The sequence below is a fragment of the Syngnathoides biaculeatus genome, chromosome 16 (genome assembly GCF_019802595.1).
Source record: "Syngnathoides biaculeatus isolate LvHL_M chromosome 16, ASM1980259v1, whole genome shotgun sequence".
Classification (NCBI taxonomy): domain Eukaryota; kingdom Metazoa; phylum Chordata; class Actinopteri; order Syngnathiformes; family Syngnathidae; genus Syngnathoides; species Syngnathoides biaculeatus.
Genome location: NC_084655.1, coordinates 6,960,307 through 6,988,037, shown reverse-complemented (window position 1 = coordinate 6,988,037; position 27,731 = coordinate 6,960,307). Strand labels below are relative to the sequence as shown.

Below are 27,731 nucleotides of genomic sequence, written 5' to 3'. Positions count from 1 at the left end.
AAATTTTTGTGCTCAGGCAATATCTTATGGGAGTGGTGCTCAAAGTGTGGTACAAGTATCACTAGTTGGATTCTTTTAATTGAGGCTTGTCCCGTCAGGGCTCGTCTTAGCGTGTCATCTTTTTATCTTATGGCATCTTGGGCCTATGAACTGTTAAAGTGAAATGAGGTACTTAACTGAAACAAAAGTACCGCTTTGGTCTTGCGGAAATGTTGAAGTGAGTTGAGGAGCTTCATCTAAACAAAAGTAGTGCTTTGCTGGCATCTTGCGGCAAGTATGCACAATTCTTAACCTTTTTGGGTGTGCCAATTGTGGATTTTTGGTGAAATGACCAGAGCTCAGTCCCTCTCCTTACGCAAATACTGCAAGAATTTGATCCCCGAGATCCGATTTAATTTAGGCAGCAAGATGGATGCCTCACATTTCTGAGGATCCGGGTTCAAATTCGGCCTTGGCTGTGTGGCAATAGCATGTTATCCCCGTGGCTCAATTGTTTTTCTCCAGTATGTCTGGTTTCCAACCATATGAACAAAACATGCATGGTAGCTTAATTGAAGAATCAAAATTGCCCATAGATGTGAGTGTGAATGGTTGTTTATATGTAGCCTGCAATTGGCGACCAATTCTGGGTGTACCCTGCCTCTGGCCCTCAGTTAGCTGGGATAGGCCCCGGCACACAAGTGACCCGAGTGAAGATAAGCGGGAAAAAAATGTATGGATGGAAAGATTCCATCTTAAGGCAACATATTTACACTTTAGGACGCAGAGCTGTCAGATATTCCTTCAACAACTCTCTGAAAGATTTTAAGTATTTGACTCCAACCATCATGACTTAGCATGTTTTAAAATAATTTTATATAAAATGTGAGGCTGTCTCATGCTTGCATTATGATGTACACCAGAGGTTCATTTTCTTTTTTTGGATCATATCATATAATGTGGCTTTGTTGTACATATGAAAACGGAAGAGAAGTAAGCATTTCACCAGCATAATCTGACTTGCAAACAAAATGTTGAGTCCAAAACGTTTTTTCCCGGTTATGTGGAGTACTCTGAATGAATTGAGTGTCCATACATCTTCACGACAGTGCTCATTAATGGTCATGCAGTCTTTCATCATGGATTTGAGGCATTGCGTCACAGCTTCAGCCTTGTGAATGTTACTGAAATGAATCACGGATGTTGTTGATACAGTAGTTTAACCAATAACTTGTCAAGAAACAAGATGTAACCCTAATCACTGTAATACGGCTCAGAAATTTCCCCGAATTCTGGATTTGTAAAACCTGAATTGCACGTAATTAAAAAAAAAAAAAGAAAAAACAGTGGCGCAGTTTGATCATAAACTTGATCCAATTTGACAATGTCAAACATAAAAAAATCCTCCTGGGGACTTCCCAACGTCCCTTCAGGACGCCACAGGTTCACGATCATGGTTGACTTTCTGGAAGAAGGCCTTTCCGAACTCATAAGTGCTTATCATGATTGCACAGGCCGGTGCCACTTTGATCACCCTAGGCATGAAACCTGAAAAATTGAAAACGAATCTCAATTCAATATTTTTTTTTACTCATCATATTAATGCCCACATGACAGCCATTTGAAAAAGTGATGAATGTGAACAAGGCAGCGAAGCGTACCTGCAAAGAGGCCCCGATAGCCCACCTCGTTCCAGATGTCACACATGATGCGCCACGTGGACGCAGTCTTCTTTAACGGTGCTACAAGTACGAACAACAACAATCAATACAACCACAGTGACGAGTTGACGTCAATTACCACAAATTCCCGACACCAGTGAACGCACTTCCTAGCGTGTCCATCTCTCCCAGCTGGATCTGCCTGCGAGTCTTCACCACATCGAAGGGCAGTGTCAAGATGGCGGCGATCTGGTATTTTGTTGACAAGAAAAACATGCACATGTACACATGCACACACACATTTACAGAATATTCAATCACTCACACTCCCCACCCACTGTATTTTCCAGACTACAAGCCACTAATTTTTTCTGGCGCCATGAACCCTATTTTAACAATGCAGCTATATTCTTTCCGCTAGCGGCTATAAGTTTAAATGTACAACAAAAACTTGTTTGAACGTAATGATTAAAATATGGCCATCCCCCATAATGCACTCAGGTTTGGGCATGCGCAGATGCCCCCCACGTGTGGCAAAAGACGCTATCTCCAAAGTGTAGAAGAAGATGCTAACTACAGCGTAGAGGAAGACTGCGCTAGTTACAGTAGGTGTTCGAGAGGATTCTTTTTGCCAATAGAAAAAAAGCATTAAGTTTAAACGTACAACAAAAAGTTGTTAGAATGTAACGGTTAAAACATAACCGTTCCCTATAATTCACTAATTACTAGTGACTAGTGTTTTGGCATGCACAGATCTTCCGCATGTAGAAGACGCTAACTCGAAAGCGTAGATGATGACAACAAAGCGACCTACAATTTAGAAGAAGAGGGCACTAGATACAGTAGGCGTCCGGGAAGATTCTTTTCACTGGAAATAAAGCATTGCTTATTTTGGGCAGTATGAGGGCCCATATCACAGATTCTGTAAAAACAGCCAGCAAAAAATCAAACTCAAGTCAAGCTGTGAGTCCTGGAGGTACAAGAAAGTTTTTGCAGCCACTCAACATCAGTGCGAATCATCCTTTTAAAGTGGCACACCAAGGTGAGTGGGAGGATTGGATGAGCAGCGGTGAGAAATCTTTCACAAAAACTCGGATGTGAAGACCATCCTTTTCTGAGGTCTGCCAGAGGTCTGCTATGTAAGGAGATCAGCATAACTTCAGTGGTCACCCGAGATGAAAATTTCATTTAATGCGACAGAGAGACTGAAATGGTGCGTGACGGAAACATTCTGAGGCTCTTCAACTCCAATACTGAATATGACGACTTTAGTGGTTTCAGTGAACAGGAGGAGAATGAATAAAAAGAATGACTTTTCTGTTACGTTTGAGCCGTTTTACTACAGAAATATGGTCGAGCGTGGCCAATCAATGGGGGGGGGGGGGTCGTCACACAAGAATGGGTATAGTTTATGATAGGACACACGTACACATAGAGAAAATGACTTTACCGGAGTTTTCAGCAGTCCAATTCCTGTATTTTTTGCAGAATATCAGTCTATCCCTGATGTTTTTCTGTCTTGTTTCTGCCCTTCTTGAGAGCAGGCCAGCCACCAAAAGTCTTTTTCTCATTGTGCGTGCAGATACACTCACATTTTCTTGCTGCCACACCCGAGCAAGCTCTGCACTGATGGTGACCTGATCCTGCAGTTGAATGAACTTTATGATCCAATAAATGGTTGATTTAGGTGCAATCGTACTCATAGAAAATATCTTCGCTTCACTTTTTGTACATCGCAATGATGACTGTACATTTTTCCTTGCCGGTAACCATGGTTAAGAGAGGAAGAACAATGATTTCAAGGACCACCCTCCTTTTAAAGCTGTTATCCAATCAGCATTGCAATGTGATCTCACTCAATCCTTGTCCTCATGAACACACTCACTTCACCTATGTTAACAAGAGAATCACTGACATGATGTCACATAGTTCGCACACACGATTTCACTCGGGGTAAATCAGCAGACAGCATTAGCAACTCAAGCTTAGCCAATTGATGCTAAGAAGGGTTGCATAAACACCAAAGCTAGAAGGCAAGGAAGAGAGTGCTCCTTTTGGAATCAAGATGTCACCGTGACATCTTCAGTCATGGAACTGACAAATTTTGCTCCGTGCAGAGCCAATGAATTTGAATGTCAAGTTGAGAGTCCTTACAGCCCGACAGTCATCCTGTAAAATTACTTGTTCACAAGCAAATGTGGATTCAAAGTGAAGGGTGAATGTGTGTGTTGGATTCATACCGCTCCTGAGGCTGCACCTGCAGTGAAGCTTATGGCAAAGTTTGCCTGGGTGATTTGGCTTTGTCGACATAGTTGGGCTTTCACCAGCTCATAGTTGAACCAGTAAATGGCTGCATACCCAGAAAGAAAGAGGAAACATTGACCAGTGCTGTTGAACGATGTAGTATATGATGTCTTCTAAATAACAAGACAACTGTTGTGACATTTTTACTGAAAATCACATTTCTCTTGACAATAAACGTGCCCAAAAAAGACATTACCTGACTAGTTAATGATATCAGACTTGATGAATTACAGAAGCTACTTAAGATAGAAACAATGTGGAGGTTCTCACCAGAGAAGGGCACATCTCTGAGCACAGTGGGCCCCCAGCCGCGCCACAGTGACAGCAGGCCCCCTTGGGCCACGGCACTGCGAATGCAAATGCACAGCTCACCGTACGTGAGCTGGCGAGATTGCATCTTGGTTCGAATCAGCTCCAGAGGACTGATGACCGTCACGGCACCCACTGGAACACACACACACGCAGTGATATTTAAGCTCCGTCTACACATATTCCCCTCCATGCCGTCCATTAAAGGTCGCACATTTGGCTTTTTAGACCACCATAAAGTGACTAACAAGGATTTAGTGTAAAAGTGTAAATTTCATTTAGACAGACAGACAAACCCATCTTTTTTTCACCAACCAAGCAGGTTAGCAATTGACCCTTCCGTACAGGGCACTTAACCACGCCTCCTGAAGTGACGTCACGCCACGTGCGCTGACATAAGACAAACAGTAAAAATGGCAAATACAATACAATACATTCTGAACTGAGACAGACTCCATGCTTCTGATTTCATTCAAATCAATGATATATTATAGATTCTCAATACAATACATTCTTAACTGAGAGAGACGCCATGCTTCTGATTTCATTCAATCGTTCCCACGTCGCGGTGTTATGCTAGCGGAGAACGTCTCATTCATTTATATGAGACGTGTATTAAAAATCAAATTTAGGGCATATCTTCGTGCAAACAGTCTGGTTAAGCTTCGGCCGCGAGCCAGCAAGAAATCGATACGTTTGTGTAGTCCGATCATCGCTAAATATCGCTCAACAAAGAATAAGTGTGTCAATCGTTCACACGTAGCGGTGTTATGCTAGCGGAGAACGTCTCATTCATTTATAGGAGACGTGTATTAAAAATCAATTTTAGGGCATATCTTCGTGCAAACACAGTCTGGTTAAGCTTCGGCCGTGAGCCAGGAAGAAATCAATACGTTTGTGCAGTTCGATCATTGCTAAATATCACTCAACAAAGAATAAGTGTGCCAATCGTTCACACGCAGCAGTGTTATGCTAGCGAAGAACTTCGAATTCATTTATACGAGACATCTATTGAAAATCAAATATAGGGCATACCTTCGTGCAAACATATGTGTTCCGGTTGATATTAGATGGATTTAGTTGATGATGCGGTCTTCCACAAAGTTTGAGCCATCGAAGGCATTTTTCGTACTGGGTCTTCGGTTTTGGAAAGGGTACGAATCGAACTCCACCAACTAGCCTTTCAGGATACCTGTCGTCACTATTACAAAGTCCGTGACTACACCTCTTAACCATATTTTTTGTTAAATAACCCAAATACCCAATAAAACGCTAACTAAACCTATACTGGACCATGCAATGTTGTCTGAGAAAATGGCGGGAGCAAAAACGGGCTTTGGTTTATGCAGATCTCTGGCCTCTGATTGGTCAGTGATGCGGATTGCGCAATATCCACGGAGGGGTTAATTGCCCCGTACCCCTTTCTAGCCTTGTGGAGCTCTACAATTTTGTCTCTAGTGTCTTTCGACAGCTCTTTAGGCATGTTGGTATTTGGCGTTTTACTGATTGTGTGGGGTGGACAGGTTTCTTTATGCAGCTAACGATCTCAAAGTGGTAATTTTAATTTAGAATAATAGGTGGACTGTAGGCGGACTAAATAGTCTTTGAGGGACAGAATTTTTGCTGACTGGCAGGTGTTCAAATACTCACGTGTAGCAGTAACATACAAATAAATAAGTAAAAAAAAATACATATTCCCTTTTTTCCTTTTTTTTTAAGATTATGTCTCCTACAGTGGATATGCACCAAAGACATTTCAGATGCTTACATGATTTCAAAGTGGGAGACCCAAAAAAAAAAAAAAAAAAAACCGTGTCTGGGCTAGTCTTATCCATGTTTAAAAAAAAAAACACTATTGTAATTTTACAACATTTTAAATGAATGTAAAGATTTAGCAGCACTGGTTAGCTGCACCACGTCTCCCTCAGTTCTGAGGACTTAGGTTCAAATCTGGCCTTGCCTGTATGAGGTTTGCCTGTTCTCCCTGTACTTGTATGGGTTTTGTCCAGGTTCTTTGTTTATATGTCCCGTGGAATAGGCTGGCAACCTACCTCTTGCCCAGAGTCACGTGAAATAAGCTCCAGCACGACCCTAGTGAGGATAAGCGGTGTAGGAAACGGATGGATGTAAGTGTGTGTTTTCGTGGGCTTACATCTGGCGATACCCCCAGCCACGAGTGGGATGTGGTTGCCTTGAAAACCCATGGTGAAGCGCAGAAAGTCCCGCAGCTGGTCATAGCAGGTGAAGTAGATGATAGTCGCGGGAACAGCCATAACACTATTCAAATGTTGAGAAACTTTTTACATTACTTTGCAACCTCTTTTAGTCATGCTACATTTCTGTGCGGTGTATTACTTACAGTGTGGGCGGGAGTCCACTCCACAGAGACCTGAGCCCTTCATGGCGATAGATTTTTACAAAAGCATCCTGGGACGCAAATGAACATAGGATGGGTGAATCAAACACTTTATTAAGTAATAATAATAACGTCCTGCACATATGCACAGTTTGAAATTTTCTGTCTGAAATTTTCTAGCCACTTTTATTCACTAAAAATCTCGGGCAATTATTTTTGCTCTCAGGATTAAGCAGTGCAAATGTTACTTTCGGGCAATCAGTTGGAATCTTGGCGTTGCTAGTTTTAACTAGTCAATAATGTTTTATCATCTATGAGTGAGATGTACTGCTTTGCTGGAGGTCCTTAATGCATCTTGCGCAGTATCAAATGTGAAACTGAACTTTTGCTTTTGCTCCTCTCCTGATGTAGCTATGAACAGCTGTAAACGTCTAATTAGTCGCTACAATTTGGTTTTGCTTCTTTGTTACTTATGGAAATATGGTAGCTTATTTTGTTGATGAGTCTCATGTGAACTAATTTGTGTTAAATAATTTAACTAAAGTAATACAGCCGTCGATGTAAGTACTCGTGAGGATAAGCGGCAAAAAAATGGATGGATGGATGGACCCATCCATCCATTTTCTTAGCCGCACGAGGGTCATGGGAGTGCTGGAGCCTATCCCAGCTGTCAACGGGGAAGAGGCACGTTACACACAAGCAGACACGGGAAGAACATACAAACTGCACACACAGAGGTCCAGGATTGAACCCGGGTCCTCATAACTATGAGGCCAACACTTTACACCTGCTCCACCGTGTCACCTCATAAAGTATGTTGTTGCTTATACAGTACCGGCATGAGAGGCTATAGCTAAGCGGCTATTAACCAGTAATGGTTAGACGCGTGCAAATTTCCCTGGCTGATGAACGAGCCTCAACTGCGATAACCATAGCTTTATCCTGTCAGGTTGACCCCACGGGAGGTTAAAGGACAAATTTGGGTGCATTTTCTCAGTTTTGTTGCACAACACGTGGGTATCTTGGCTTAGCTAAAATGAATGGTCTGTAATGCTAAGCACCAGCGACGTCAGAGGTGGGGTCAAGGACGTTTCTTCCGGATCTGGCTGTTAAAACTGGCACATATCCAGATTTTGCTTGGATTTAAAAAATGTGGTTTATTTTCTATTTTTTTTTCAATTGATGTCCAAAGTATATGTAATAATAATATTACTTCACATTGGAGGGTTTACTCTACATGTGAATTTTAGGGACAGTCTTCTTTTAATATGTTGTGTTAACATACCAGGCACGTTCTCAGTTCTGTCATGTAACGTAACCATACCGTTCAGCCTGTTGTTGCCTCTATTCTATTTTTATTTTAAATTGTTCATCATTTAAATTTTAAATGACATGTCTGTTCTTGGTGTTGGATTTTATCAAATAAATTTCCCCAAAAAAATCAGACTCCAGTGCGACTTATTTTTTTTTTCTTGGTTTTTATGGCTGGTGCGACTTGTACCCCGGAACAACGTATCGTCTGGAAAATACGGTACTCCTTTTTGAGGATGACAATTATTTGAGGCTTTTCTTTATTTGCGTTAGGGCTCAGTCACTATCCCAATGAATAGTGGGGTTTCACTGCATTCACATTTCTTAACTCACCAAGGTGCCGCTGAAATGCGTTTGCTGCTTGTACCAGCTGGTGCAGCTGCTTCTATTCTGGCAGATGTAGATGTGATCCATCAACCCATTACAATACAGAAAGCACTTCCCTGGGCGAGAAAGAGGAAAAAGAAAGAGAGCGTTATGAGACAGGATACCTTTGACCTGGACCTTTGCAGGATATCTGACAAAAATAGCCTGAAGGCTGTCAATGACTGGCAAAGTTAACGCTTTACACATTACAGAAATTGGCACAATTGTGATGAGGCAACAACCACACACATCTGAACATGCCAACAAAGAGGAGGATTGTTTGAACATGACACACAAACACACACACACACACGTACATGCATACATACATAAAGACACACAATGCGTAGAGGTCCACAGCCACACTGAGAAGAAAATACTACACGACTAAAGCAATAACTGAGAATAGAGGTGAATTCCATCCATTCATTTTCTTAGCTGCTTATCCTCACAAGGGTTGGGGGAATGCTGGAGCCTAACTCTGAACTGATTGCCAATCAATCGCAAGGCACATGGAGACAGACAACAGTCTTTTTTTTTTTTTTTAAGGGATAAAATTTTAATAGTTAGAGAACAAAGTTGTATAGTTTCAACAAACAATTGAATATTTTTAAAAAATGGATTAAGTAACATTTTTAAGGAAAAACTTTGTGAGGATAATTATTTGAATAAAGTACTTATCCTCAAATGTTTTATTTTTAAGAATTAAGTTCCAATTTTTTAACTATGAATTTTATTTTCTTCTGAATCAATTATATTTTTTGAGCATTAAATGTTATATTTTTTTAAGAATACTTTTTTGGATCAAAGTATTTCTCGAAAATAATGCTCAATGTTTTCCAAAAATATTTTCAAAAAGTTAATAGAGTGCATTATATTTAGGTAAGGATGAAAGATAAAAAAATACTATCATATTATAGTCGAACACAGGTACATAGAGTGGTAAAAAAAGGTATACATATAAATTTCGATATCATATTTGATGTCTCAGGTTACACATTTATTTACTTTATTTACTTATTTATTTTATTTATTACGTTAATGTGCACCACCAACCTGAACTCTCACCTCCTCTGTGGGGCGGGGTGGTGGAAGCTTTGCATTTAACGATTGTTAACGTAGCATATTTGTTGCTACTGTACCAAACATCAGAAACGGCTGTGGGTGAGTTTGTTTTAACTTAAATGCAGACAAAAATTGTCGACTACAAGGGCTAGTTGTGCAGCCGCTTTTTAAAGAAATCTTTCACCACTTCGGCTGATGATGCGAGAAACCGGAAGCAAAACAATGTGAGCTGAAACTATATAGTACGATCATTTCAAGAAAAGGGATACTGCACACACTTGAAATGCTCGCTTTTTAAAAGTGTCCATTACGCTCATTTCTACGTAGTTTGAGCTTTCGCTTTGATCGTGACCTGACACTATGAAGACGAAGATTGGTTGCCAGCCAATTGCAGGACACATGGAGACAGACAACAGTAACACTCACAATTACACCTAGGGGCGATTTAGAGTCTCCAATTAGTCCATGTTTTTGGGATGTGGAAGGAATCTGGAGTGCCCAGAGAAAACCCACACAGGCATATGGATAAAATGCAAACTCCACACAGGCGGGGCTGGTTTTCGAACCCCGGTCCTCAGAACTGTGAGGGCAACGCTCTAACCAGTTCTTCCACCATGGTACGAGTTCTAATCATATGAAGAAACGGTACTTTCGTTGTGATATTCTCACTTAAATTTTTTCTTGTGATATGATGATCTTGTCCTTCCAACTGGACCTTTTCTCCGACCTTTCCCCCCTTTGATTTCATTTTTTTGTTTTGTTTTCAGTGTGGCCCTCAGACTTCCTCAGACACACAGATGTTTGAGAATTTTGTGTGAGCATGCGGCGGGCGAGGGTCTAGTACTCACACTTGGAGGGGCGGGTGACACCAGCCCACGAAGCAGGATTGATAGTTAAAGCTTTGGAAAGAAAAGCAGAGGCAGAGGAGCGTCTTGATGTTAAAATATTAATCCAAAGCCATCCACACAGCAGCTTATGTGACCACATCAACACCACAAGAGAAGAAGAAGAAGAGGAAGATGAAGAGGAAAAAGAAAAAAACTACCTTGATGGAGGGGGCTTTGCTGGGCCTGCAACCTGATCTTCACGACATCCAGAGGTGTAACTGCAAACGGTAAAAAGAATGAGCAACAAAACACCAATCTTCAGTCACACAAATACAGACAGTGGGACCTTGACTTGAGAATTTTAATTTGTTACGTGACCAAGCACGTCACTCAGTTTACAATGTTACCCCCACATAATTGTGACTTACATATTATGCTGTTATTAGCTGTTTTTGTCTAATATTGTAAGATCAATTCTATTTTTATTAAAATTTGTCTTTGCGGTATTATGTTGCACATAAATAGAGTAAGATGACAATAGAAGTGATTTCAGCCCCAACTGTGAATGCTTTTAAATCCAGGTTAAAAACTTTTTTTTCATCCTTTTTAGACTACTTCCATTTTTAAATGACATTTCTTGCTCTGTACGCTGTTTTAATTGTACTTGTATTTTTATTTTTCAATTATCTTTTTCTCAGTTTTAAATGTTTTATTTCTTTTGTCTAAAATATAGGTACTGCTTTTGGCACAATCTGGTGGCATTTTGGTACAAAGGAACACAGTTGAAGTGAGATGAGGGCCTTAGTTTGCATTTAATAACAGAAACATTGTCATAATTGTAACATGGGTTCATGTTGGTACTTTATGATCTTCTCTGTTTTAAGTGCTTGCCCCCCATCCTCTGATAACGTAAGGCAATTATAAACCTTTTTAGTTGGCATCAATTGCCTGCTAAATTTTGCTTTTCGTGGTAGGGCTTGATTCGTAGGGGTACCCTGTACTCCTATACCAGATCAATTTTCCCAATTAAATTGAAAACCAATCTGTACCAGGCCCCCTAAAAGACTTTAAAAACTCGTTTTTCAGTTAGGAAATGAAAGACAAATTAAATCAACTTGATGTGTGCCTTTAAATGGGTGTGGCCGAATGAGTAATGACGGGAGCTGTAGTCTGGTTGGCTGCTCTTTCTGTGTGAGTGTCAGAATGTGAGTTGTGAGTTGTGTCTGACTGTTTGTATCGCAACTGTGGCTCTCCTTGCCCACATGCAACCCCCTCTTACCCTCTCAATTTCAGCTTGCAACAGAAAATGAAAATAGACCAAGAGATAACTCTTAATTGAAATGAAAGGGGGTCTCGTATGTCAGGGTACCACTGTCTTCTTCACTTAAATATCTCACCAAAAACGGACGTGAGGAGGGCTCCAGTGCCAGAAGCCAGCATCTGCTGCACTGGAGAGATGGCGGCCGAGGCGCCATCGGTGGCCCGTTCCGGCATCGTTCCCACCTGTACCCCCAAACACAGAACATTGAACGCCACGGAGGGGTTTACTGACCCCCTAGCGTCAAGTACAAATACAACTATGTTTTTCCACGTCTGCTCGTTCTGTAAGCAAAGTGTTGCAGCGACAACCATATTGGTGTTCTAAATCTGTGGTGATCAAACTGGGGTCCACAAACCATTCAGCATGAACCCAGCTTCATACCTACATTTTGGGACTATCTCAACAATAAAATAAAGATATTAAACCAATTATTCCTCCCTACCTTAGCTTTTGGCTAATTAAAAGCTCTGACTTCATTGTGCTGTATCTCACATAAATTGAATATCCCTGCTTGCATAAATTTTATTTTTCTTACATAAAAAGCATAATTACAGGAATAAAGCTCCATTTTTGTTTTGATAAATAATATTATCCTGACCATAACATTTTTACTTTTTTAAAATCTAAAAATAAAACCCTCTTTTTATTAAACTATGAATTTCTACTCTCAAAAATAGGCAACTTTTTAAATATTTTGGAATTTAGTGGTACATGTTGTTAGCCTAACAACAACTGCTTTAGTCATTTTTAAATTACTGTCAATTTTTTATGAAATTATAACAATTGGCTTGCTAAAATGTTTACTTTTTTTCTTTCTATGTAGAATCTACATTGTTGATTATCCAATTCATGGTTGTCTACAAATGTTGAATCTAGGCAACAGGATTCTTACAGTTGGTCCAATTTTGTTAATGTTTTCAAAAACTGTTCAAAAATGGCCTGTGCAACTCCGCTATTAAGTTAACAACATGCTAGTTCTGTTTAATTGCTGTTAGAATTATGAGACAGTCCTTGCAAAATCTATATTCTTCCCCTGTTAAGAGTTCCTGTTTGAAAACCGTTGCTTTTGAGGCCTAAAAGCTTCCTCTGTAGATTTGTTTAAGCATATTGTTGTGACATAATATATAAGTCAGGGACACGCAAAAGCTCATTAAGCCAAGGTGGAGCCGAATATTGGGAGTATGGCGATAGCTTATCAATGCTGTGCATATGTCCAATGTTGACATGCAGCGTTGCTCACAACTTAACGTATTATCACAATTAAGGCTGATTGATTAATTGTATATATTGATTAATTTGGAGTCATTTTATGTGATAATTTTCAATTATTTTGTGAATTTCCGACTTTAAATCTTTGACAGGGGCATGAGCACAATAGCCATCATATGGCCAGGCATGAATGGGCACATTTTAGGTTTAATTGTAGAAAATATTAGTGGTTTTGTCAACATATACATTTTGCCAAAAAGGACAGAGGGGTAAACACTTTTTCACATTATCTGTAAATTTATGTAGGAGTTGATCTCAATATAAGCAGTTTCAAAACATTTTTGGTGACAGGCAAAATAAACAATATAGAAATAATGCAGGTCGAACAAACATACCCTTTTTTTCCAATAATCTCATTGACATTTGATATTTTTGTTGTGATGGAGAAAAACAGTAAGAAATCGAGTTTTCATTTTAATGCCATATGGCCGAGCATTACTTCACACATTAATCATTACTGTTTGAGTAAGCATCGACTTTAGGGCTAACGAAGTACACAAGTAAATACATCTATTGCAAAACTAGTGAATGCGATTAAATAACAGCATATGTTCCCAGTAGTAAAAGTCAAACGTAGGTCTCAAAAAGGATAAAGACCATTTGTGACAGAAAGCAAAACACGTCAACTTGAACGCTATGTGCAGTCGCGTCATTTAGATCAATTCGACTAAAGGGTGAAAAAAAAACATTTTAGAAAACAGAACATGAGATATTCTAGGTACAAACTCATAGAGGGCAGAAAGGCTTTTTGCGTCCTTTCCTCTCCTCGTGCTGATATGACTAACTCATTGTCATCAATCAAGAACAATATCCTCACATTATACATCATAAAGCGTGGTAACATAACACCGGGATAAACAAGATAAACAATATTGTTCTTAATCGAACCGCATTTACCGCTAGCATTTACAAGCTAGGGTAACACTCGAGCGATTTAAGCTAGCCAGCTAGCAAATTTGCAACTGCACTGTTTTGTACTCACCTTTTCTTTCACTGTAACCTCACCCCCCTTCGCCAAGCAGCTTCACGAAAAGCTACGAAAGCATTTTTTTCCATAGGAGTCCCCTATCGTCAACTGTCCTCGTCCATTGTGTTTGACCTGGTAAGTCTTATTACGCTAGAGGCGTTCATGAAAGGAGTCAACATAAACCTCCCCGATCTGTATAACATGTGTTACTAGCTGTCATTCTGCTTAGTGAAGTGGGCGTGGGTCCATCCATACGAATTATACATCAGGGCTAAAACAGCGCCATCCACAACGTTGTTGTTTCCCTTCTCTCTCGAATGTAGGGAGCGCTGCAAACAGCAGTACATAAACCAATGATATAAACAATTTAATTCAAAAGAGAATGGGGAAGTTTTGAAGCTAGGGCGGGGAAAAAAATTTAAAGGTGAAAGTTTGAAGCTGCATGTATTCAACCAAGGTTTTGGAGGAGTTCCAGAAATTAGAAAACGGGGTTTTTTGAAATTGTTCATCATACGGTATTATAAACAAACATTCGTTATTAGTCCATCAATGTATATAGTTGGCGCATTTTGTAGTAGCATATATTGTCGTGCCTGTCAGTTTGATTTTTAAAGAGGAAACTACAGCACTTGATTTAAATCTTATTTGTGTACAAACCCCATGAAGTTGAAAAACACAATACTGTATCTATTCAATCATTTGCAACTTTGTTTTTATTTATATTCAACTAAATACACTACAGAAATAAGTTTTTTTTTAAATGTTTCAAATTGATGAATGCCATAATTTTTGTTGTTGTTGTTTGCAACAATTCTATCATTGTTTAGTTTGATACCTGCAACACATTCCCAAAAAGCTTGGACGGAGGGGAAAAAAAGACTAGAAAAGAATGCCCCCAAAAGTTTGGACTAGTTGAAATTGAGAATCCCTAGAAAGCTTCTTTTGTAAAATAGGATAGGGTTAGGTTGCCAGTTTGTTAATAATTGCACGATAAACATTCCAGCAGTTAAAGAATAGCCTTTCTCAAGATTTCAAAGAATTAAGGGATTTCGTTATCCACAGTCCATAATATCCTCAAACAAGTCAAAGAACCTGGAGAAAATTTCCTCAGGTGTCTTTCTTTTGGCTTGTCCCTTTCGGGGTCACCACAGCGTGTCATCTCAGATAAACGCTCATATATGTTTGGCACAATTTTTACACCGGATGCCCTTCCTGACGCAACCCTTCTCAGGGAGTGGAGGCCCCAGTGGGACACGAACCCACAACCCCTGGTTTACCAAACCAGTGCTCTAACCACTGAGCTACGGGGCCAAGAAAATTTCCTCAGGTAACGCTCCAAAAATAAGTGCCATCACTGTTTAAAGGATTAAACCATTATTGGCAGTAAATTACTAAATCGTTCGCGGTACTGTTGTTGTCACTTACCAAAGTTTGTCGCGACGTTTACAAATGGAAGTTACAACTCTACCATGCAAGGCAAAAGCCGTACGTATATTGACAACACCCAGAAATGCCAGCACTCATCTGAGATGGACTGACGCAGGGTGGAAAGGTGTGCTGTGGTATGACGAGTCTACACTTCAAATTGTTTTTGAAAATCATAGCCGCCGTGTCCTCCAGGACAAAGAGAAAAAGCTCCATCCAGATTGATATCAGCGCATAGTTCAAAAGCCAGCATCTGTAATGTTCTGGGGGTTTTCTTAGTGCCCACATGGCATGGGTAACTTGTACATCTGTGGAAGTGTACAGTAATGCTAAAAAGTTCCTACAATTATTCGAGCAATTTATGTTGCTCTCTAAGCAACATCTGTTTTCAGAGATGTCCCTCCTTATTTCAGCGAGACAATTCCGAGCCACTTTCTGCACGAGGTGGAACAGTGTGGCTTCGGAGTAAAATAGTACGCTACTGGACTGGCCTGCCAGCAATCCAGACATGTCTCCTATTGAAAATGTGGAGCATATTGTGAAGTGAAAAATATGACAAGGGAGACCCCGGACGGGTGAGCAACTGAAGTTATACATCGAGCAAGAATAGGGGGGGAAAATCCACCTTGAAAGTTTCAACAATCAAGTCTCCATGGTTTCCATGCACTTATTGACTTTTTGTAAAAGGAAAGCGACTGTAAAGTAAGTTTCTTTCGGCTTGTCCCTTTCGGGGTCGCCACAGCGTGTCATCTCAGATGAACGCACATATGTTTGGCACAATTTTTACGCCGGATGCCCTTCCTGACGCAACCCTTCTCAGGGAGTGGAGGCCCCAGTGGGATACGAACCCACAACCCCTGGTTTATCAAACCAGTGCTCTAACCACTGAGCTACGGGGCCAAAAGGAAAGCGACTGTAACGCAGTGGTAAACATGTCATGAGTGAATATTTGCATTTAGCAGTTTCTTGTCTTGTCTTGTAGTGTATTCAATTGACCCCTCCGTAGAATTTGCGTGGGCCGCGTCGCTGACCAATCAGAGGCCAGAGATGTGCCTAAACCACACCCCTTGTTGTCGTCCGCCATAACCTCAGACAAACTAAGGTCAAAGTCGAATGGTTCAGTAGAGCTTTTGTTTCCGTTTTATCACGTCTTAGGGATCCTTAACAATAGATATGGTTAAGAGGTGTAGTCACGGACTTTGTAATAGTGACGACAGGTATCCTGAAAGGCTAGTTGGTGGAGTTCGATTCGTACCCTTTCCAAAACCGAAGACCCAGTACGAAAAATGCCTTTGATGGATCAAACTTTGTGGAAGACCGCATCATCAACTAAATCCATCTAATATCATCCGGAACACATATGTTTGCACGAAGGTATGCCCTATATTTGATTTTCAATACATGTCTCGTATAAATGAATTAGCAGTTCTTCGCTTGCATAACATAGCTATGTGTGAATGATTGACACACTTGATCTGTGTTGAGCGATACTTTGCGAGGACCTGACTGCACAAACGTGTCTCTTTGTTGGCGGCTAGCAAGCTAAGCTAAACCGGAATAGCAAGTCCTAAAAGCCTTCGACGTGCACGAGACACCAAGACTGAAGGAAGGATGTTTGAGGACACTAAAGTAGTGATTGTCGTACTCGGTCGGGACTTACGTAGGTTCGGCACTAATTCAAGAATAATTATTGAGGGGAGCGCGTGACGTTACACAAAGAAAACGAGAGAAACAACTCGTAAATCAAGCCTCGCCTTCTTCTTTTCCTTCATACGGCGGTTCACAAACGGCTATACAGATACACATTATACAGATTCTGCACACAAGTGTGATAGGTAACACAAAAATAGGAAACTGTCAATGACGAATTCGTCTTTGGGTTATATTAAGATATATTAACGTACGGTTAATTGTTTTCCACAAATGTGTAATATGCAAAATATAACAAATGCACTGCAGATGCAATATATATGGCTTCTCGGTCTTCCTCTGACTCCGAAAAAATCTCGTGCTAATATCAATGGTTTCTCCGTCGATATGCATGGAAATACCATTGAAATACCCCACGCTGAAATACTTGAAGCCCTGCTGTCTGCTCTTCAACGATATTTCACTATTCGGTAAGAATGCGAGTGAAAAATCAGCTGGTAAATCGGACAATTTCGCTCTCGACTTTTCTTCATGCGACGCCATTTTGTCTAATGTTTGAGGTTAGCAACAGTGGGGTGACGTGATTTCAGGAGGCGTGGTTAAGTGCCCTGTACGGAGGGGTCAATTGACAATACGTTGAAGAGGATTTCAAATTCTATTTTTATTTACATTTTACACAGCATACCAACTTCAGTTGGATTGGTTTTTGTATTTATTAACTCCCTAATGTGTTGTTGACACGAGATATTGGTGTCATGTGTTTGCATTTTTAGCATATAGAGATAAATTGTACATGTAAATTAAAATCTAGCAGCATTTTTAATAAGGATTTCATTTAAAATATTTTTTTAAATATTTTTTTTACATAATACTGTATGGTTTTTTTTGCTGTCACGCAGTAAAACAAAGGAAGACAAGAAATTGAATTCCATAGTTGATTGAATGTAATAATTGTTTGTACAATTATATATTTTTAAATTTCATTAATGTTGTTAATACAGAGTTCTTATTGATTTATGACTGTAGACATTTATCCAGACGTGTACTTTTAATAGTAAAGAGTTCTGATTTGTTTCATGCCTTGGACAGAAATGTGTTTTTGAAAAGGGAAACGACAGAAGGATGGCTTCACTGGACTATGACTGTAAATGGGCGTGTCCAAAGCAGAACTTTGCAGGAAGCACTTTTGACACTACACTCTTCTCTACTCACAAACGCTTCACAGTCAAGGTGAGAGCTGCACTAATCTGTTTGTATTTGATTTATGACAAGGCTTAATGTGTGCCACATGACTACTGTGAATGTGTTCAAATACTGTGAATATGAAGCATTGTATGACATATGGGTTAGGGTTAGTTAATATACAGTTAATATTACAGATGCAGAGTCTGACTGTGTTCTGGTGTGCCATGCTCCTTCTGGTTGAGGGCCCACTTGGAGGGACATGTGAAGACATAGGACCTGCCAGCAGCTTTGAATGTGGTCCCTCTGACCAGGTGATATCCCGTTAAACCACAAATATGAATTCCAAAACGCGTTCAGAATCAACAGAGGCAATTGTACGGCAAAGCTTTCACTTTCTTTTTTTTTTCGGAATAGCTTGCAAAGGACCTACTGACACATTTAGAAGTACAGTAGAGAGAGAGTAGAAGTCACTCTTAAAAGATTGCCTTTAAAGCGTTACCAATACTTCCGCAGTCTGCGTGTTGGGTTTTGTTTATTTGTAATGTATGAAATATTTTTGGGACGTTTCAAACTTTCAGATCCTTTATGACCATTCACTCTTACAAGAGATTTTTTTTACTTCAATGAGCATTCAGCTCATACTGATATTGTTACAACTTTTAAATGAAGACTATCTTACAAGATTTATTTTTCTTGTAATATACCTTTTTTGTCATGAAGTGACAACGTTTTTTGAACAAGTTAGACTTTTAAATTGAGTTTTTACAATAATGCAATTTTTTTTCTTATAAACATTTTTAGTCAATTGTGACTTTTCTGTTCATAGCAAGGATTCTTTTTGTTTAATAAAATTATAATTTTTCAAATAAGGACTTTTGTTGTAGTAAAAGTTTTTTCAGATAATATTTTTTATCATAAATTATTACATTTTCTCACAAACTGACTTTATGTGAATATTACAAATTCGTAAATTATAAATTCTGGTATATCACATTTTTTTGTGTCTTAAATTCAGATGTTTTAAAATGTATTTTGTTGTGAAATGAATACTTTTTTCAAATGTGTTATTTCAATGCATTTTTGATTGCTATGTTCGAGTCGCACTTCTCATATTTGGATCTAAAAATGTTAATTATTTAGAAACTGCTTGTTCCTGTTTAAAATTGTAAAGTGTCAAACTTGCTGAAATAGAAAGAGAACCCATGACCAATAGTGTGAATGGTCTTGTAAATTTGCTGAGCACTGTACATTCATTATAAACAAGCATAGAAAAATGTATGGTTTATAGAAAGTCATTAAGAATGAAATGTTAAAAAAGGAAATAATACAATTACTTTTATCATAGAACCACGAGAAAGGACTGTTACCATTTTCAAGGACATTTTTTAACATTGTTGTGTATTGCTTCTATTCCTCGTGTATTAGCCATCTGCAAGCTGGGGCACACTGTTTTTTTTTTTTTTACTTATCCTCAATACCAGGAATTTATTATTTGCCTCTGTAAAATGTTATCTCAAAAAGGTCCATTGTTCATTCGCATACTGTGCATGGAAACAAATAAAAAGATACAGTAGATACCTTGATTCATCCTAAGAGGGAAATTAAGGGAACAGTAACAATATTTACACATAAACATTCCAACCAACCAACAAAGTAAAAATAAATAGCATCATGAAGAAGCAATTAAAATACATGTAAATCTAATCTAGATTAAAAAAACAGGATTAAGATACTGTATACTGTGTACATGATGGTATCTTGCGTGTGGTAAATAAAAGAGATACAAGTGATCTAATTAATGAGCTTTACGATATGCGAGCTGTTGTCCGACTGATTTATTTAAAAATATATATATTATTAAATTTGCAAAAGAAGTGCTTTATAGTGGTAGTGAATTCCAGTCGCATTACATCATACAACAGTTTGGGTGACAGTGCACAATTTTTTTAGAGGGTTCAAGTTGTTCGTTCTCACTGCCAGTTAATGCATATGTTCTTCATTCTTTGTGAAAAACTATTACTGCAGCTTACTGAGTCAGTTGGACATTCTTGTAAATTCTACAGTTATTTACCACATACCTTACAGTCAAATACGTTGATGATTTCACAATAATTAACTACAGTTTCCACTGCATCATGGGATTTTTGTGGATGTCACGCAGAAAGTTACTGTATTTTGCATGTAGCACAATTATTAGCCGTGTACGTCCAGCATGCATTGCGCCACAAACTGTTGAATTCTTGCCAAAATAAAGATGTTAATGCTGAATGTCCAAGCATGATAAAGATTAACATAACATTGATCATATGTGTTTACGTGTCCCACAGTTAGTTAATTATGTGTCTTACAGTATGTAACTCTCACGTCACATTTATAGTGCACTATTTTTTTTTTTTCATGAGACTCTGACTGGGGATTGTATGCAGCCGGTCAGTTCTGCTTGATACTAAGTGAGCATTACCTAGCCTAGTTCGTGTGCAAGCCAAAAGAGCTCCTGTTTACTTTGTAATTCATCACTACCACAATGAATTTATTTGGCACTGTTGTCAGCAAGTTACAATAATTTAAGTTTACAATAGCTTACTGGGAACACTGTTGCCAGTAAGTTGCAGTGGGTTAGTAACAAGTAACAGTGCACTTGGAAGAGTTTTGAAACGCTTCTTTTCTTTCTGCCAGACTATATTTTGTGGTGTGGTCAAGTCGTGCACACCAGGAAGAGCCACATTGAAGTAATTATGATGCACAAACCATTTAATTATTTAGTTCAAGATTCTTTGAGATCTGTTTTAAGCCACGAGTATGGCCATGGAACGAATTGAACTTATATCTCGAGGCACCACTGTATTCTAAATACCTGTATGCTGCAGCACATTAAAATACAATTATGAAAAATATAAAGTAAAATTAAAATGTTATCGGGGCTGAGCCCTACTACGAATAGCGAAAATCCACAAGGAATGATATCCCCTCCAGAAAGGTTTATAATTTCTTCTAAATGCCACAAGATGGTAGCAACGCACTACTAGCGAATAAATGACGTGCCTCAACTCACTTCAACAAAAGTTCCTTGGCAACAAGATGCCACAATATGGTGGAAAAGCACTGCCTTTCTACTACCTTTACATTCAGTTCAACGTCATGCCTTGGCACTAAGATTCCACAAAATAACGCCAAATTAACAATTTTATTGCTTTGACTTAAAGCATAAAAGCAGCAAATAGGTGAGTTTTCAGTGACTAACTGTGGTTGGTTCTCCACCCAAAGATTTGCAAATGCTGAACTGCTGTATTCCAAATTACAGAATATAATATTATTGACAGTGATGTCAAGTTTTTGGGAAGAATGGATTATAATAAAACCAATACAGTATTTGCTGTCCATAAAACATGCTTTAAATTTAAAAAATAGAAATAGTGTACTAACAATATAATCAAATCTGTAGTCCTAGTTGAACAATGATGTAATATGAGTGAACTTGGAATTTCCCAACAGGGACTGGCCTGCGCTGACGGGAAGCGTTGCTGTCGGGAAGGTCACCGCTGCAGTGCCGACAGCCTCTGGTGCTTCACGCCAGGTTTCTTTAACTCTTCTTGTACTATGCAAACATTTTTGAAACGTTATCTTCACCTGTATTTTATCCTGAGCAGAGTCGGTGGTGTTGTGCGGCGACAGTGTGTCTGAGTGTCCTGACGACACCACTTGTTGCAAGACCCTGCAGGCCACCTGGGGATGCTGCCCGCTGCCAAAGGTACAATCGGCCCATGTCACGCTGATGATACAAAAATACACATTCTTTTCAGACAGACTGCTTTTGCAGCTTCGATAGCTGATTCATAAGGGGCAAGAGCTGGTGAAAATTCCTTTTGACACAAAAAGCAAACTGTGAGTCTCGGGTGTAAAATTTCGAACTCTTGTTTGCAGCAGCATTCCGGCTCTGGTTCTGCGTCGAAAGCTGGCAAATTTAAACTCATAGACTTAAACACCTCATCCATAAATGAGGGGCCTGGGCCTTTTCTGTCACTGGTCCCATGTGAAGGAATAACCTTTCTCTGCACATTAGAGAAACCCCCTTACCGTCCATTTTTAAAATCCATTCATCTATTTTCTTCACCGCTTATCCTCACGAGGGTTACAGGGAGTGCCAAAGCCTATCCCAGCTATCAACGGGCAGGAGGCGGGGTACACCCTGAACTGGTTGCCAGCCAATCGCAGGGCACATTGAGACAAATAGCCGCACTCACAATCACACCTAGGGGTAATTAGAGTGTCCAATTAATGTTGCATCTTTTTGGGATGTGGGAGGAAACCGGAGTGCCTGGAGGAAACCCATGCAGGCACAGGGACAACTCCACACAGGTGGGTCCAGGATTGAACCCGGGACCTCAGAACTGTGAGGCCAACGCTTTACCAGCTGACCACCGTGCCGCCTAGAACTATATCAGAAATGTTACAATTCCCCCAGTAGACTGCTCGTGGTAGTAACAGCTACTTTTGGCACAAAAAGTAGATGGCTTGTGAGGGCTGGGTTTTACATTTCAAATTACGTATGCAGCTGACAGCATTCAGCTACTGGTACTACACACAAGCCAGCAAGATGGTAAAAAAGTGAAAAAAGCTTCTAAGGTGGCCACTGTGTAAGTGTCTCATGCCAGCAACAGCAGCTTTCGACACAAAAAGGGTCATAGGCAGGGACCAACCTACCAATCTCGACTTCTGTTTTGCTTATGTTCCCTCCTCTGTTGTTCCAATTGGTGATGTTCTGCTTCTGTTGTTATGTCGGAACTCATAAAATTTCCCAGTTGCACATGGGGCAACGATACAGTAAAGTACTATTGCCTTTGAGATAAAGGTACGTGGCTAATGAGTAACAAGTCTTCAACCCCAGATTCTGGTTGTCGTTGAGAGAGTTAACTTACCATGGTCAACTTTAAACCTCGCATCCTGCATCAGTACTTTTCACACAGGACAGTGAGATGGACGGCTTGGATGGCCAAAGCGAAAGGGGCTGGGCCCAGTGACAATTGCTTTTAACACAAACTCTAGTCAAAGCTGGTGTTTTGCCTTCTCTACTACTAAAGTCAAGTTTATTTATACTGAAGAGCACTTTAAAAATAGCCACAATTGAAAAAAATGCTGTAAGCCCGCATTAAGGACAACTGCTTTTGAAACAAAGGGGTTGCCACCATGTCATTCACTCATTATACTGCAACGTGGAAGTCCCATTAACATTCGTGTCATACAATGCCAAATAACAATAAATTGCTGTCCAAACAGGCTGTGTGCTGCGAAGACAAAATCCACTGCTGCCCAGCAGGCAGCCAGTGCGACATTCAACAATCCATGTGCGTCTCCCTAGAGGACGGCAAGGTGACACCGATGTGGGACAAGCTTCCTGCCAGGAGGAGGGCTGACTGGGAGAACCAGCAAGGTCAGTTATTTCCCCCTTATTCAGAAGAGCGGTTTCGTCAGAACGGAGAAACTGCTAACGATGCTTTCTGTTGATTAAAAGCTGTATACTTCCTCCTGTAGAGATGAGAAGTATGTGGGTGGAACTAATAACTTTACCCATCTATGTTATCTTGGGCTCATTATGTAGTATAATAAGCAGTGGAGGCATGGTTTGTGGTTATAACAAATGTGACATAACAGAATGAAAATGTTATGTTGGTCATAAGATCAACATAACATAACGTGCTCACTACCTACAACAGTTCCACTGAGAATGGGGACTGTCAGATAATGTGAGAACAATAATAGATTTTTGTCTTTGGCATGTTTGACACCATGAACCTCGACCCTTTTTATTAAGCCCAAGAAAAAGCTCTAAACCCAAAGAACATCTGTGGTGAATATCAAATGTTTTGGTGTCATATTTGTGTTGATTTTGTGCATATTCTAATGCAGTTGGGGTTTGCATACAGTATTTCTAAACCAAATATCAAAAAGAAGAATACATCCCTTTGAGGTGGGTGTGTCAAAGCATGTAGCCACACGTTACATCTTGTCATTCAGGTCTTTCTAGTCAGATGTTTGTGTTTGTTCTGATGGATTTAGAATGTTTTTTTTTCTTACATATGACACGGGGCCGTATAATCACTTACCACTTATTTTTGTTTTTTAATCATTCTGCTGTTTTTCCAGCTAATATCGCCTGTGATGACAAAGTCCATTGCAAAGCTGGCACCACATGCTGTAAAAACACAAGAGGCAGTTGGTCCTGCTGCCCTCTACCAGAAGTAATCCAATGGCCGAAAATTCACCTTTAAAGGGTTTTCCCTGATGATTATTTTTTGTCTTTCTGGATTCTGTTCCCAGGCGATTTGCTGCAGTGATTTGAAACACTGCTGCCCTAAAGGTCATACATGTAACCTGGCCGCTCAGACTTGCGATTTGGAATGGCACTCTGTGCCCTGGTTGGAGAAAGAGGCTGCGACTCCAAGGCAGCAGGAAGAGGGTGTGAAATGTGACAGCACGCACACTTGTGCTGACAGCTCGACCTGCTGTAGGACCAAAACAGGAGAATGGGGATGCTGTCCGTTGCCTCAGGTGAAGACAGCACTTGTTCTGGACGTCTCCATTTTAGTTAACACTCACATCTTGATTTAACCATGTGTCCAGTCCTGTTTTCATTGTCTTCTCTTCTGATTCACCAGACTGTGTTCACCAATCACTGCTCAGTCCCTTTAGCATTGCTCTTTAGGTACGCTAAACCAGATCAGTATTAACACCAATCAATATGGTGTTCTGTGTCAAAATAATCAACAAACCTAATGTAGACTGTCTTCTTTCACTAGGGAAAAAAATGTTTTCCTCTACTGCTTTCTGTTATTTAGTAATCAAAAGAACATCTGTTGGTTTCACTAAAACACCAGATTCAGGCCAAAAAACGGGGAAAACAAGCTTTTGTTGCAAAAAACATGTTAAACAGAAGAGTGTCCTTGAAGCTAATATTTTTGCTTTTGTGGGACCTCAAACATCAGTCAAAAAAACCTAACAATAACCTACCCAAAAAAGAGAGAAAGGGCTTTTGATGGCAAACACAAATACAAAACTAAAAAATATGCTATGGGTGAAGCCAACTAAAAGAATGACTCGAGTTGAATGGTGTTCACCAATCACTCCATGAACTGTGTCATCTTTTTGACATGCACTTTCAACTACCTATTGCGATACATATTCTGTTTAAATACAGTACATACAAATACAGTCTGCTTGAGTGAGGTGCCTAAACCTGTCGCTGTGACCAAATTAGAGTAACCTTTTAATCTTTATCTTCTCCACAAAAGCTGTGCTAATTTGAAACCCAAAGTGAAGAAACCCCACTATCTACTGGGATCTGTTTATCATTTCAGTGGCTTACAAACCTGAATGTCACAAACAAGCTGGGTGAGACTGTCTTCCACGCCTGCCTGCTGAAAAATGTATTTGACGAATAGATTATTCCACTTTACAAATATAAGCGTCTAAGGGAGTGAGCGAGGTAACAAACCCAGCCAACCAACCAGCTATTCCATTAACTGCCTGAAACATTAAATTACTAGCTAACCAACAAGAAGTAACCATCCTACAGTCAAATAGCCCCACCAACCGAAACAGCTTTTCACTTCGTGCTTGTTGTGCTTTGCAGAAGTAATAAAGTAAATGTGTAAGAACAACATAGTCACAATACATCTTGCGGAGAAATTAAAAAATGTCAGAAATTATGCACACAGATATACAGTACACTGCTTAATATGGTTCTCATTTTTCTTGTCCAGGCAAGTGAAAGTGTTCCCCACTGTTACATTCACATTTTGTTTGCACCAAGCCTACTTAGACCAAATCTGGGTTTTTTTCCACATCATTGCGTGTGAAAGCAGAAGTGAGAACTCCGTCTGTCCTATGTGACGGACTAAAGTATCATTACCTCCCTGACAGGCCGTGTGCTGTGCTGATGGGAACCACTGCTGCCCCACAGACTACATCTGTGATGAACAGGAGTATCGGTGTGTGAAAAAGGACATGCCGGTACCTTGGTATTTCAAATTTCCATCTAGTGCATCTTCCGCGGTCCTGCAGCAGACCCTCATCAACCCCAGGAAGCCAAGGTTCGTGCAGTGTGATGACGAGAGCGAGTGCAAGGACGGAGAGACCTGCTGCAAGATTTCATCCACGGACTGGGGATGCTGTCCTTTTACTGATGTATGAATTTTATCTGTTAATCTATGTAGTTTCAAAACGGAGGTGGGCAAAGTACATATTTGACCCACTCTGTTATTTAGTTTACATTATCAAGAGTGCTGTTGGATTTGATTAGTGCCTGAAATTCAAGTGTCTTTATTAATTTTTAAGAATTTATCACGTGAAATAACTTATGTAAATCAAAAATAATTATGTTAAAAAACAAATAATTTACCTTTTTTGACAATAGTTTTAGTTAAATTATTGAAAATGAAAATATTAGGAAAATAGTTACAAAAACATACACAAGATTCAAAATTGTTCAATTTTAATTTAAAAATGCTTTTGGTTTTAATAAATACATACTAGAAAAGTAAGTTTCTTTCGGCTTGTCCCTTTCGGGGTCGCCACAGCGTGTCATCTCAGATGAACGCACATATGTTTGGCACAATTTTTACGCCGGATGCCCTTCCTGACGCAACCCTTCTCAGGGAGTGGAAGCCCCAGCTAACAAACAAAAAATATCATCATTAAACATTTTAAATGTAACTGATATTTTTTTAACGTTTTTTTCCATTTTTATTAAAATTCAATGTATTTTGTCAGTTAGAAATAAAAATAACAAAATAACATTTTACGTATAAGTTAACATCTTCATTTACATATATATGATTTAATATTAAAAATGACAACTAAACTTAAACAATATTTTAAAAAATACATATATAGGAGTTAAATATTTTAGTAGTATATTTTATTAAATAATTACAAATAATAAAAATATTAGTATGAACTTTTTACACAATTTATGATCCATCCATCCATTTTCCATCTCATTATTCTCACTTTGCGAGGATTGTGGGCGTGCTGTAGCTTATTCCAGGTGACTCTGGGCAAGAGGTGGGGTATACCCTGAACTAGTCACTAGACAAACTCATACTCATGGAATCTATAGACCAACAACGATTCGTATTCACACCTATGGGCAATTTACAGTCTTCAATTAATTGGACTTGGGAAACTGGAGTACCCAGAGAAAACCAGCACAGGCACAGGGAGTAAATCAAACTCCATACACCTGATTAAAATGCTCATAAAACAAAAGATTTCTCAATCATTTCTCATTTTCTCACAGGCGGTCTGCTGCCCTGACATGAAGCACTGCTGTATGGCCGGCTACACGTGCACTGGGAGTGGCCAGTGCATTCTGGTTGAGCTTCCCTAACAACAAGGAACAGCCGCACAACATTGCGTGAAAGACTGATCTTCATTTTTACTACAAGCAACACCTGTTTGTAGTAGTCACCGATGAACTGTGGTTGATGTCCTGATTGTTGTCTGATCCGAAAAGATGGAACATGACTCCACCCTCTAACTTCTCTACTGTGTGTAATCTTCCCTTTACACGTTAACACCAGCAAATGAGACAGAAATGACCAAAACAAATTGATTAAACACAAATCATCCATCTATTCATTTTTTTGTACGACTTATCCTCGCAAGGGTCTCTGGTGTGCTGGAGCCTATTCCAGGTATCTTCATACAGGAGGCACTAAACACAAATCATAGGTATCTA

At 39.6% G+C, this 27,731-nt stretch overlaps 2 protein-coding genes and 1 non-coding gene across 4 annotated transcripts; 1 reads left to right on the top strand and 2 right to left on the bottom strand.

Annotated features, from left to right (window-relative positions):
- Window positions 1-578: 578 nt before the first annotated feature.
- Window positions 579-13,890, bottom strand: slc25a39 (solute carrier family 25 member 39). Of its 2 annotated transcripts, XM_061845298.1 has the most exons (12): window positions 13,751-13,890; window positions 11,576-11,681; window positions 10,397-10,456; window positions 10,200-10,250; window positions 8,254-8,363; window positions 6,613-6,680; window positions 6,406-6,530; window positions 4,215-4,388; window positions 3,881-3,990; window positions 1,808-1,889; window positions 1,641-1,721; window positions 579-1,527 (listed from the first exon to the last, which is right to left on the bottom strand). In XM_061845298.1, exons 2-12 carry the CDS (start codon window positions 11,670-11,672, stop codon window positions 1,409-1,411), a joined length of 1,077 nt encoding a protein of 358 aa, XP_061701282.1. In that variant the 5' UTR covers window positions 11,673-11,681; window positions 13,751-13,890; the 3' UTR covers window positions 579-1,408. The 2 variants fall into 2 exon arrangements, with proteins under 2 accessions (XP_061701282.1, XP_061701283.1); XM_061845299.1 differs by lacking the exon at window positions 10,200-10,250.
- grna (granulin a) lies at window positions 13,754-27,627 on the top strand. Its single transcript, XM_061845294.1, has 10 exons — window positions 13,754-13,870; window positions 17,918-18,040; window positions 18,190-18,306; window positions 21,488-21,569; window positions 21,643-21,743; window positions 23,270-23,423; window positions 24,137-24,231; window positions 24,311-24,541; window positions 25,913-26,176; window positions 27,291-27,627. The coding sequence occupies exons 2-10, from the start codon at window positions 17,933-17,935 to the stop codon at window positions 27,378-27,380; spliced, it is 1,242 nt and encodes a 413-aa protein (XP_061701278.1). The 5' UTR covers window positions 13,754-13,870; window positions 17,918-17,932; the 3' UTR covers window positions 27,381-27,627.
- trnai-gau (transfer RNA isoleucine (anticodon GAU)) lies at window positions 15,988-16,060 on the bottom strand. The gene has a single exon. It is a non-coding gene; the product is annotated as a tRNA-Ile (tRNA).
- Window positions 27,628-27,731: the final 104 nt, after the last annotated feature.